Consider the following 12,719-nt stretch of genomic DNA (forward strand, 5'->3'; position numbering starts at 1 on the left):
TTTGAATCATTCATTTATCTTCCGTACCGGTCGCAGGGGGTGTCGGAGCCTATCAGCTAATTGCGGGTCACAATGAAACCGACAACCACTCAGGCTCACAGTCACACTATCAATTAAGGGGAATCAAACCCATACTGCCTGACCCCTACACCATCGAGTGGCCATTTTTGAATCATAAAAATATTTTCAGCAGGATGCAAAATTATATAGTGGCCAAACAGAATTGGCCAAACTGTCAATAATATCTAATTCTGGGTTAAACTATTGATCTCATTAAAGCTTTTGGATGAATGAATGATGTCTTGCAACTGTTAGTTTAAAAAATTCTTCAAAATTCGGATCTGTATGACCTTATACTTTTGAGATAGACTGACACATATGGAATATGCGGATACATGAATTTACAATTAAATCAATCACATCACTTGAAGTTTTGTGATTTCATGTAAAAAAACAAAAAAACAATATAAAGGCTTGTTAACGATACAGTTTAAAAAAAACTTCACCGTTTTGATCAATTTAGTTTGTGATTTTTTATTCTGGTTATGATACTGTTGGTTCGGTTTCCTTGTTCTGATTTACCAAGAAATGCAAACGGGACGGATTATTTTCCAACAAATTAGAACAATTGGTTCCGGTAGCAGTGGTCACAATATTTTTACCGATTTTGAGGCCATTTGGTGACCATTCACTTTAAAAATACAAAGTTCTTCTGCCCAACATGCACCACTACAGCAAGTTTCAAACCTGTATGATTCATAGTTTTGGAATGAAGCCAGCCAGACTAATTCCAGTGAATTCTAATTTAAAAGATTCCTCGAATCAGTGGGACCGCAGTCGAATATTATCAGCGTCGACGTTTCCCTCCGGGACTTGGCTGAATGCCTTGCCAAGTGTGACTTTGGGCAATAAGCTCTCCCCCGATGAGCTTCGCATCTCGATTGCTCATCGTCTTGGTGTCAAAGTTTGCGACCCGATTCCGTGTAAGTGTGGTCATTCAATAGATAGCCGAGCTCTCCACCCCTTGTCCTGCCGTGTCCAAGCTGGTCGCTTCCCTCGTCACTCCAACATCAACGACATCGTTAAACGCGCACTATGTCAAGCTGGTGTTCCTTCAATCCTCGAGCCAAGTGGCCTGGTGCGTGCAGACGAGCGAAGGCCTGACGGCTTGTCGATCTTTCCATGGAAGATGGGAAAGTGTTTGACGTGGGATGTGACAGTTGTTGATACCTTTTCTCAATCATCAATTGCTTCATCTGCAATAAAAGCGTGCTCAGCTGCGAACAAGGCAGAGTCAATGAAGGCCGTCAAGTATGCACCGCTTGTCGATAGATACTTGTTCCAGCCCATAGCCTTCGAAACCTCAGGTGTATGTGGGGACTCCACTTTGAAGTTTCTGTTAGAAGTAGGTTCCCGGCTCGTGGCTGTTTCAAACGAGCCACGCGAGTGTCAATGGCTGTTACAGCGCATTTCTCTTGCAGTGTGCCGCGGCAACGCATACAGTGTCCTCGACTGTGTGAGGAAGGTGTGAAGTTATGTGTTATGTGTCATGTTCCATTTAAATTTTTAAATTTTTATTATTATTATTTTATTTTATTTATTTTATTTATTTTATTTATTATTCTTACTTTTTATCCTTGTGAATCTTTGTATTTTATGTCTGGCAATGCTATTAAGTGAAATAAACTTATTCATTTAAAAAAAATAATGAATAGTGACATTTTCTGTAAGGGAGACGAAACTGAATAATGTATAAAACTGTGTCAACAATATTCAGCTCTTCTGGTGGTTCATTGTGATTATTACGTACTGTAGCAATAGTTGCAAAATGCCTGAGCACACCAGTATGTGCCTTTGTTCATTTATACGTGTATAGTAAATTCTATTCGGCTTAAAAGACAGCCAATGAGCACACTATTTAATTTTTTTAAGCCTTTTTGGTGTTATAGTTTAAAGGGAATAAAGCTCCCATATACATTTTGGTGAAATTGCATCACAATTACAGGGACCCGAGATCCTAAATTACATGTCTACTGAGTGACCTTGATCCAGCTAAATAAGGTCACAAATGGAAGCATGCAGGGCTTGGATTAATTGTAAATCTGTTTTTAGTTTCGTAGCGGTGTGCCCCAGTTTGATCAAATATAAGAGCCGCAGTGACTGTGATTGGCTCCAGCACCTCCCGCGACCTTTAGAGGATAAGCGGTATGGAAAAGGGAATTATTAAATAATATGCTTCATATCTTGCAGAGAAAAAAAATCCGCCAGTGGTGGCATACTCTGTACACAACATTCTGTCCATTTTTGGATTTGGCAATCTCTGAATGCGTCGTATGTATGTATTGTTAAACTTAACTAGACACGGTTCAACATTTTTACTGTTTGTACTTGTATACGTGAAGTAAATCATGGACTAATTGTCCATAAAAAAGAATTTAGCATGCTCCTCCATGCGCAGAAGGTCCAAATGTCCGCTAGAGATTTAGCTAATCAGTTTTGGTTTTCTCCCTTCACTGCCATTCATATCCTCGAGTTCACAGCCGAGTTAGACACCTGAATATGAATATGAATATTGATATGCTATAGTATGCACATCTTCAACCAATTTAAACATGATTTTAAGCATGAATTTCCAAGCTTTTTTAAACACAACGGCTATTGTATATGGTTTGACATACACAGCATAGCATTACATAAAGTAAAATGTGTACTTTTTGAAGAAAGATATCCCTGAAACACAAATTGACCAATATATTTGTTTTGCAAGGACTTACCTGATTTGAGGAGGATGCCCACTTATGTGATGAAACTAAACAAATAAAGAGAATGGGGACAAAACTACTTATTGTGATTCATGATGCCTTTCATTTACCATTCATTGACCAATCTTCTTTTAAAATACTTCTTTATGTGCTTAGCGCTGACATCTTCAATTCCTATGTCTATTTGGTTTTTGGCATCAACAATAGAAAAAAAATATTTTAATACACATTTTAAAACATGGCTGCCTGATGGTTTAGAGCAGGGGTGTCAGACTCGGGTTGGTTCGCGGGACGCTTTAACGTCAACTTGATTTCACGTGGGCCGGACCATTTTAGATATAATATTTAGATTTTTTTATGAAGGGATTAAAAGAACTGGATTAAAAGCCCTGAATATTCAGTTTTTTATAGATCTAAAACAATGTTTATTTTAGCTTTTTTAAAATATATTTTTAGATTTTACAAAATTATTTTTGAACTAAAGACACAGAAGAAAATAATTAAAAAATTACAATTATTGACTTAAAAGGGGGGAAATCAGGAAATTTAATATACATCTGATCCTAAAACAGAAAGTCGCCACTCATGATTTACTTTCCCGGGCCACACAAAATGATGCGGCGGGCCAGATCTGGCCCCCGGGCTGCCACTTTGACACATGTGGTGTATAGGTTCAATCACCTGACTTCGTTGCGGGCAGGTGTGGGCTCGAGTCCTGCTGGTGGCAGTATGATTGTGAGTGCGGATTGTTGTTTGTCGCTCTGTGTCCTACAACTAAATGGCAACCAGTCGAGACTGTAGTCACAAAGTGGCACAAAGTGCCCGAAATCAGCTGGGAAAGGCTCCAGCACCCTCTGCAACCCTTGTGACGATAAGCGGTTCGGAAAATGAATGAATATCTGTATATTGTTCCTGAGTTATTGGATATATTCTTAGTAACATTTTATACAGTGCCACTTATATTCAATCATCAAGCATGATAAATTACAAGCATTTTGACAACCCAATAATTCATTCTCCCTATGTACTGCATATCCTCAGAAGGGATGCAGGGATGCTGGAGCCTATCCCAGGTATCCATGGGCAAGAGGCAGGTTACACCCTGAATTTGTCGGCAGCCTATCAGAGGTGACAAGCTATGATGAGTGCAAATACCATTGAAACAATACAGAAATATAGGAGGATGCATATGCCTTGAACATATTCTCTAAATTGCTGTGTAAGATGCAAGGTTTGAAAAAGACAATGTACCTCTATGATTTTTTAACCGTGGAAAAGTTGGTAAATGAGTTGTCTCGGATCCTGTGTTGTTTATGACCTTCATTCTGTTGTAGAATGGCTTTAAGAAAGTTAATAATACACATCTTCCTTGCTTGTGTACTGTACGTAACTGAGTTATTATGGTATTGAGTGGATCTACATTTGATGACTCAATATTGCCCTGTGTATCATGTGATGAATATAAATAGCTGGGCGTGTTTGAGGTGCTGCCAGATGAATTTGTGTCAGTGTTTTGTGGAGTTGAGATTACAAATTTACTTTGAGAAACGATCATGTAGATATCACTAGCCAATGTTGTGTTTTTTTATGTTGCATTCTACAATGTGCAGTATTTAAATACAATCAGTTTTATTGACGTTAAACACATTATTTTCAAGAAGATACAACTGAGAGACCAGGAGATCACTGTGAGGCTGCAATCTGATTGTGTAGTTGACTTTATATTGTGCAAGTCAACCATTTATACAGAAAAAAATGTACGTACAATTCAGTGCAGCGTCAACCATACATTTTTTAAATTTAATATTCTTGTTGTAAGAAAAAAATACAACTTTTTAGTTTAGAACCTACCACATGTGATAAAAGGTTATTATTTTGAACATTGAAGTGCTCACAAATTGTTGCTTATAATGAAATCAATTGGGTACTTACCCAAAAATAGAGTCCCTACTCAAGATTATTTAAATGATGATTGCATCATGTGCTACTTGCTTTTAAGAGAGCTTAGTATATTGTAGAACTGGAAAACAAATTAATACAAGAAAAATATGAGGATTACATGAAGTCATCAGGGCACCAAATGAAGCCTTTGTCATTGGTTCAGTTGACTGCCTGTCTTTTAAACCTTTTTTTTACCATACTAGACAAGACAAATAAAATAACACTGGTAAAATCATCATGCGTTATATAATAGCAACAACTCAAATGTATTTCATTGCGAAATACTACATTCCTAAATTATGAAAACCTCTAGACTCCTGGACAAAAACAGCCATGTTAAATTTTCAGGGCCATTCAGGGACCATTAATGTACCAACTATATTGTGTAAGCATATTTTTGGCTGTGTCATTTCTGTTCTCAGTTCTGTCCTTTTAGGGAATCGATATATCATTCCATTTCACAATTTATTTCTATTACATGGAAAACGCCCTGTCTTCCGGGGATTCATTCAAAACAAACTAACAAAATTCAAATGCTGACTTCTGACTCATATGAGCAACCAACAATGAAAGCTGGTGGACAGTCACACATCAACACTGTTGGTGTCTTGGTGACATTTTAAACTTCTTCCCTCTGCCAAAACCAAATTGAAAAAATGAACCCAATAGTTGACAGTGATGACGATTGACAGAAGATACCTAAGATATGTTACAAAACACCTTCCACTTACAAATGGTTTAATTTAGAATTTCTGTCAAATTCTATGAGATTAGGAGGAGACTATAGTTGCGATCCGTATTTGAGAATTTCTGTCAAATTCTATGAGATTAAGAGGAGATTATAGTTGCGATCCTTATTTGAGTTTTTGATCTGAACGACATTCCACGATCTACAAAATAATAGTGACAAGGATGGCTACTGCTTTGATGTAGGCAATGTAATATGTGTGTCGTGGTTGCTTTGTTCATTGGTAGTATTCATTTCACCTCTGAGCACAAAAATACATTCCTAAGTGTTGCTGTATTTTAAAGGAACATAAAACACCCTGACCAGATAAAATCCAATAAGATACTGTGCTCTATGTAATGATTCACATTCCAAGTGATTCTTGGCATTCAGTGCCAAAGATTCTATGAAAGATTTATGGAGCCACAATGATGATGACATCTCCTCTTCTGCTCTACTTCTCCTCTTGGACAATTACTCCCTGCCCCCTTCCATGCCCCAGGCTCCCCAAGCCCCTAAACATTCCCTTAAATGTTCTAAAGAAACTTGCACTTGGTGACCCTTGAGCCTCATGACCAGTACGAAAGCACCTGATGAACAAAGTATTCGCAGCCTACAGTTTAGAGTGTCAAACTTATTTTGCCAGCAATTTGATCTCAAGTGGGCTGGACCAGTATTTTTTGGGCTAAGTGATGGGTTACAAATAACAACTCATATCTCCCTCCTAGGTTGAGGAAAATAAACAGAATCATTGCAAAACAATCTTTCATTCATTCATTTTCAACACTGCAATTCCTGGTCAGGGTTGGGGGTGCTAGAGCCAATGCCAGGTGACTTTGGGCAAAAGGTGGAGTACACCCTAAACTGGTCACCAAGCAGTCATACGGCAGACACAGATACAGACAACCATTGGCACTCACAATCACACCGCCACTGAGCAGGAATCAATTCGATGTCAACACTGCATGCACCAAAGTCAGACTGAGTAGACCATCAGGTGGCAATACATAATTCACTATTTTTAATTATCGATGTTCATGTTGCAAATATTTTTAAATCAACAAGACAACGCACAAAATAAATAAAATAGTCTAGGGATGTATCAATAGTGACCTTTTCCGATACCATACAGATGTCCATGTTTTTAGGTCAATAGAAATAATGCAAAATATAATGTACTTACCAGTAAATGATAAATCACATTGCTGTATCGTATAAAAGTCAATAAATGCTCTGATTACAAATATTACACGATGCTCAGTTACATACATTAGTTACTAAAGAGAAGTAGACACAGACAGATATATTTGAGTTACATCCGATACTGAATATCGGATCGGGACATCAGTAAAAAAAATACTGGAGGTACAATTTCAATTTCTTTTCCATGGACACATTCTTTCCACCCTGCAAGTCATGTATGTTTTTGAAATATGCTATAATGAAAATTATGATTACAACAACAACAAAAAATGGAATTAGGCATCATGACCTGCGGTGTTGGACATAATTTCGTGACCGGACATTTCGTCGAAAGACGTTTGGTCTCCGGACGTTTGTGAAGTTTACTGTTGATATTTTGATATTAGATATTTAGATATTAAACTCACTCTCTCTCTCATGATTATAATTTTGAGAGCTGGTTTCAACAGTAACAACCCGGCGACCAAACGTCCGTTCTACCAAACGTCCGTTCTACCACACGTCCGTTCTACCAAACGTTTGGTCGACCAAACGTCCGGTCGACCAACCGTCCGGTCGACCAAACGTCCGGTCGACCAAACGTCCAGGGAACAAACGTCCAGGGACCAAACGTCTTTCTACGAAACGTCCGAGTACCACATAACTTAAGTTGTTAAAGCTCATGTGGAAGTCTTTTTCTCTCTCCAAGTGAACACCTCAAGGAGTTGCTCTTCTGGTTTCACTGCACCCATGTCAAAATTAAAGCAAGGGATTTAAAACAGGATTCTCCATATATGAATAAACTACATAGCAACTGCTGTTGACCAAACTAGATTTGTTAGAAAGCTTTTAGGAGGCCATATGTTGGACACCCTTGCCCTTATCCTTGCAAAACATAGACAACCCTATACAGGATAAAATATCCTTAAAAGAGAGCTTCCTTGACTGTATGTCATTGATTTTTTCCCTCTTATTTTTCATGCTAATTTAGCAAATCAGTTTCAATCACCAAACTGTCGAACTGTTAAACACAAAATGATAAACATGACATCTGCTCAATTGTCATGCAGAGAACAAAAAAAGAGAAAAAACAGCTAGACAAATAGGACCACCAGATCGGATGTGAGTCAGTCCCTTGATAGTTACAATTCTTAAATTGAGTAAATGCACACTACTATACTACAATTGATTCAAGTAAACTATGAAAAAGTCAATATATGAAAAATATTACTAGGCACGATCCACCGCGTGGTGTCGAGGTTCACTTGCATAGCTTCAGTGCGGGCAGGCGTGGGCTCGATTCCCACTGGTGGCAGTATGATTGTGAGTGCATATGGTCGTTTGTCTTTCTGTGTGCCCTACATCTAACTAGCAACCAGTCTAGGTTGTAGTCTGCCTTTTGCCCAAAGTCAGCTGGGGTAGTCTCCAGCAACCCCTTTAAACCTTTTGAGGATATGCGCTATGGAAGATGAATGAATGAATGAAAGAATCCTAGGCATATTTAGGATGTTTTAGTATAAATGAAAAATAATTTTGCGAAATAAATGTAAATAAATGTATTATTTATAAGCCCCCCTGAGTTTGGTCTGGGCAGGCGTGGCCTCGGCGACCAGCCTAGGGTGTAGTCAGCTAGGATAGGGTCCAGCTACCCCCACAACTCCTAAGAGGATGTGCGGCATAGAAGCTGCATGAATGAATGAATGTATTATTTATTCTTCCATTCCAGGTGAGCATCTGACGACCTGTCCCCAGGGCCCAACCTGTTGTACGAACAGCATGGAAGAAAACCTTGAGGTTCTAAGCGGAAAAGAGACGGAAGGCTTGATCAGGGAGGCCGGCAGATCACTACAAGCCGCTTTCAACGCCCTCTATAGAAGTTTTGACAGTAAGTTGGATGTGTTTTTTTGTGAGTGTGTGTTTTCACAATAAAATTATTATTGGGTGAGCTTTGTGTGCAACAAGCTCTGGATGTATGCTGCACCCAACCCTGGCTTCAGACATAATTGTGCATGCGCGAGGGGGGTTGTGTATGTCAAATTCGTCATGGGGACCCCTGACTGGCTGTTTTAATGAGGCAGAGTGAGGTGGACACAATGAAACATCATAAGCCGATCCACTGATCTTAAAGGAAGTACACACACAAACACCCACACAGCAACGATCGGTCCCCTCAGGCAGGGGCTGGTTCAGCTAATGAGCAGTTGACCCACTGAGGAGACTGCTTTGCCGAGTTGAGAAATAAAGGATTAAAGAGAGAAAAGGGAAATGATGAGAAACATAGACAGATGTCTACAGCTAGACAAACGCTTACAGGTATGACTTGTGTCATAATGACAGTCAAGATTATTAATTCATTAAATTTCCATACCGCTTTTCCTCACAAAGGTTGCAGGGCTTGCTAGAGCAAATCCAAGCCAACTATGGGCACCAGGCAGGGTACACCCTGAATTGGTCTCCAGCCAAATCGCAGGGCAAAAGGAGAAGAAAAATCATTCACACTCACGCCTAGGGCCAAATTAGAGTGTTCAACCCAGCTGACTTCAGGCACCAGGCGCACCCAATCGCAGCGCACAAGGAAACAGACAGACATTCACGCTGACACTCATACCTAAGGGCAATTTAGAGTGTTCAACCAGCCTACCATGCATGTTTTGGGGATGTGGTAGTAAACCAGAGTACCCAGAAAAATACCACACGAGCCCAAGAAGAATTTGCACAGATAGAAAGGTCAAACCTGGGATTGAACCCTCGATCTCAGAACTGTCCACCAGGCCGCCTAGTCAAAAAAAAAAAAGAATTTTGAGCGGTCCAGGCGTGGTTAGCGCGTCGGCCTCACAGTTCTTGGACACTCAAATTTGCCCCTTGGTATGAGTGTGAGTGTGAATGGCTGTCCGTTTCCTGGTGCCCTGCAATTGGAAGTCCCCCGCCTGGTGCCTGTAGTCAGCTTGGATAGGCACCAGCACCCCCCATGACCCTTGTGAGGATAAGCAGTTCAGAAAATGAATGAATGAAAAAAAAGAATTGGAAGAGCAGAGAACGTAAATTGTAAAATAAATTCAATGGAAAAAAAAATCAGTTTTCATCAAATTCGTCTGCTTTAAATGTGCTTCTTACTTTTTTTTCCTCTTACCAGACTATTTCACTGAACTCCACAGTCGCTCTGAACGTTCCCTCCATGAGGTGCTTTCTCCGCTTGGTGCCTCATACTCCCAGAATACAAGACTTTTTGGTGATTTGTACTCCGACCTGAAACAGTACTACCGAGGCTCTGCCCTCAACTTGGATGAGACGTTAACTGAATTCTGGTCACACCTACTGGAGCGCACCTTTAAAAGCTCCACCCCCAGAGATGTGCGTAAGGACGCCATCTTCATAATGATTTAACATGGACAAATTAATCTATATGAAATATAACTGCAAACCCCAATGGCAGTGATGTTTGAACATTGTTTATAAAAGAGTAAAATAGAGTGCAAATTATTTTCACCCTAAATTCAATACGAGAAATTTAAGAGATCCTATCAATTTGAGTCAGTCAATTCTTTAAACTGAGTACATTTGTAAAGATAAGTAATAAAATAAATAGACTATAATTACTGCCATGAAAATCAACATGGTCAAATCCTGATGAGGTTCAAAGAAGCAAATGTCATTATTTATTTATTAATTATTTATTACCTATTTATTTATGTCTAAAATCTCTTTTCCTGTCTGTATTCTCACCCTCTTGCTACTGTGACAGGGAAATTTCGCAAATACGGGTTGAATAAAGTTATCTAATCTAATCTAATCTAGACAAAAGGATGAAACAGCCTATTTTTATCTTAGATTCTCTAGATAACGACAATTCTATTATGGGGATTACTATTGGAGAAAGTGAACATTAACCTTAATGAATGTGTTTTCACAACCTCCAAACTTCTTCAATTTCTTGCCAAACTAAGTAAAATTGATTAAAAATAATTATTGCGTTCTAATTTTGTGCCTTGTTATCACCCTTGCAGATCATTCTTTCTGAGGACTACTTAGAGTGTGTTGCTAAGCAACAGCAGACCTTGCGACCATTCGGAGATGTCCCACGGGATATGAAAGCAAAGGTTATACGAGCTTTTGTCACAGCCAGGTCATTTGTCCAAGGCCTGATCATCAGTGGGGAGGTTGTCAGGAAGGTCTCCCAGGTGAGTGAGATAGTTTCCTATTGTAGGAAAACCAGCTCAGAACAGTTCAGTGTGGGAAAAAAATCAGAATAAATGTTTTTCTTTACTACTTATTTGAGAGTCATAGCGATAGTAAAAATATTTAACTTATATATGATGGGGAAACTGCATTTAAAGTTTTACCCTAATTTTAGAGGTTAATTTTGAATGATTAGTTACTCTCTTATGGCCTGAGGAAAGATTGTGTTATGTCCACGGGAGACGTCGAGGCGAGTTACGAGGAATTAGGACCCAGTCGCGGGGAAGCAGGTGAGGACGAGGCAAATAGTGCTCGTAACCAAAACTTTAATAACTTAGGAGGGACCTTACAAAATAACAAAGACTTAGGAAACGAAACATGAAACCAAACCGGACTAGGGAAAACACGGGGAATCGAGGAACAAAGTAACGTGGATGCCTGGTAAGGGAATTTAGGCAGACGATCCGACAATGACATTATACTCAGTGGGGTTTAAATAGACACAACAGGGACTAATTTTGAATTACACGCAGCTGCGCGAACACAACGGCAAGGCAGGAGGGACAAACGAGAGTCGGGAAAAGGCAAAGGGAAAAATAATAGCAGGCTACTCCTAACAGATTGTGGCTTTCACCAAATCGGAAATGTAATCCCAATTGATTGAATTATTTCTTACTGATCTTTCATTACCAAATGATGCAATTTTGCCATTTTCTTCAGATTGTTATAGTCGATACTTGTTTTTGTAAAGACTGTAACTGTTACAAGTTGTAAGTTATGGCATAGTCAGCACATATTGTATGTGAATATATCACTCCTCACCAGGTTCCTCTAAATCCAGAATGTATTAAGGCCTTGCTGAAGCTGGTTTACTGCCCACACTGTCATGGTCTCGCCTCTGTCAAACCCTGTGCCAACTACTGTGCCAATGTTATGAAGGGCTGCCTCGCCAACCAAGCTGATTTGAACCCAGAGTGGCAAAATCTTATAGGTAAAAACATACAAACACACATGGAGAGAAAAAAAGACATACTCTTAATGAATTAAAATCATATCTTCAGATACTATGATCCAGGTGGCATCTAGTTTTAGCACAGAGCCCAACCTCGATTTGGTTCTGTCATCCATCCCCTCTCAGATCTTTGAAGCTGTCTACCTGCTCAAGGAAAACATTGACACCTTTTCAGCCAAGGTAAGTTTGTCTTATTATATGCCACTATAAAAATAAAACGTTCTACTTACACCCCACCTGAAGGTGTAGTGGTTCATTTTTCTGACTTCGGTGGGGGCAGGTGTGGGATTGATTCTCGCTCGGAGGCAGTATGATTGTGAGTCTGAATGCTTTTTCCCCTCTCTTTATGCCTTACTGGTGACTGGCGACCAGTCTAGGATGTAGTCTGCCTTTTGCCCGAAGTCAGCTGGAATAGGCTCCGGCAAACACCACAATATGTGGTACGGATTATGAATAAATGAATAGTTATAGCACCTAGAACACCATGCCTGTAAATAATCCATCAGAGTTAGTTTTCATTTAAATTTTTTTGATGGTATTGATGGAAAAATTGTATTCAACAAAGTCTTAATCGCAGCTTTTTTATTATTATTTTTCAAACCTTTGTAATTCCTAACATTAGCAAAAATAAATAGCATAGTGATTATACACATGCAGGAAAAAAATGTTGGTAGCTCTCTTTTCCGTACATCCTCTTTGTCTTTTCCTCTCAACAATCACCACTATGAACAGTTCATTGACTTGACAGATTTGGTACACAGTTTTTTTTTATGCTATACAAAAATGATAATCAAACCAGAACGGCAGTGGAAGGAAGTCAGGCTGGTATCGGTTAGTTGTAAACCTCCAAAAGTAAAAACAAATACCAAATTCTTGAATCTGTCAAAATCATCAATTATTTTTGATTTATTGTTTAACA

At 39.2% G+C, this 12,719-nt stretch overlaps 1 protein-coding gene across 1 annotated transcript in view; it reads left to right on the top strand.

The window, feature by feature from the left end:
• Positions 1 to 12,719, top strand: part of gpc1a (glypican 1a) — a 28,772-nt gene that overhangs the window by 8,211 nt on the left and 7,842 nt on the right. Inside the window, exons 2-6 of the mRNA XM_077607362.1 lie at positions 8,339 to 8,497; positions 9,746 to 9,963; positions 10,617 to 10,790; positions 11,614 to 11,779; positions 11,850 to 11,980. Coding sequence (XP_077463488.1) covers positions 8,339 to 8,497; positions 9,746 to 9,963; positions 10,617 to 10,790; positions 11,614 to 11,779; positions 11,850 to 11,980 — 848 coding nt within the window. The remainder of the gene's footprint in view (positions 1 to 8,338; positions 8,498 to 9,745; positions 9,964 to 10,616; positions 10,791 to 11,613; positions 11,780 to 11,849; positions 11,981 to 12,719) is intronic.

The sequence above is a fragment of the Stigmatopora argus genome, chromosome 8, assembly GCF_051989625.1.
Source record: "Stigmatopora argus isolate UIUO_Sarg chromosome 8, RoL_Sarg_1.0, whole genome shotgun sequence".
Lineage (NCBI taxonomy): Eukaryota > Metazoa > Chordata > Actinopteri > Syngnathiformes > Syngnathidae > Stigmatopora > Stigmatopora argus.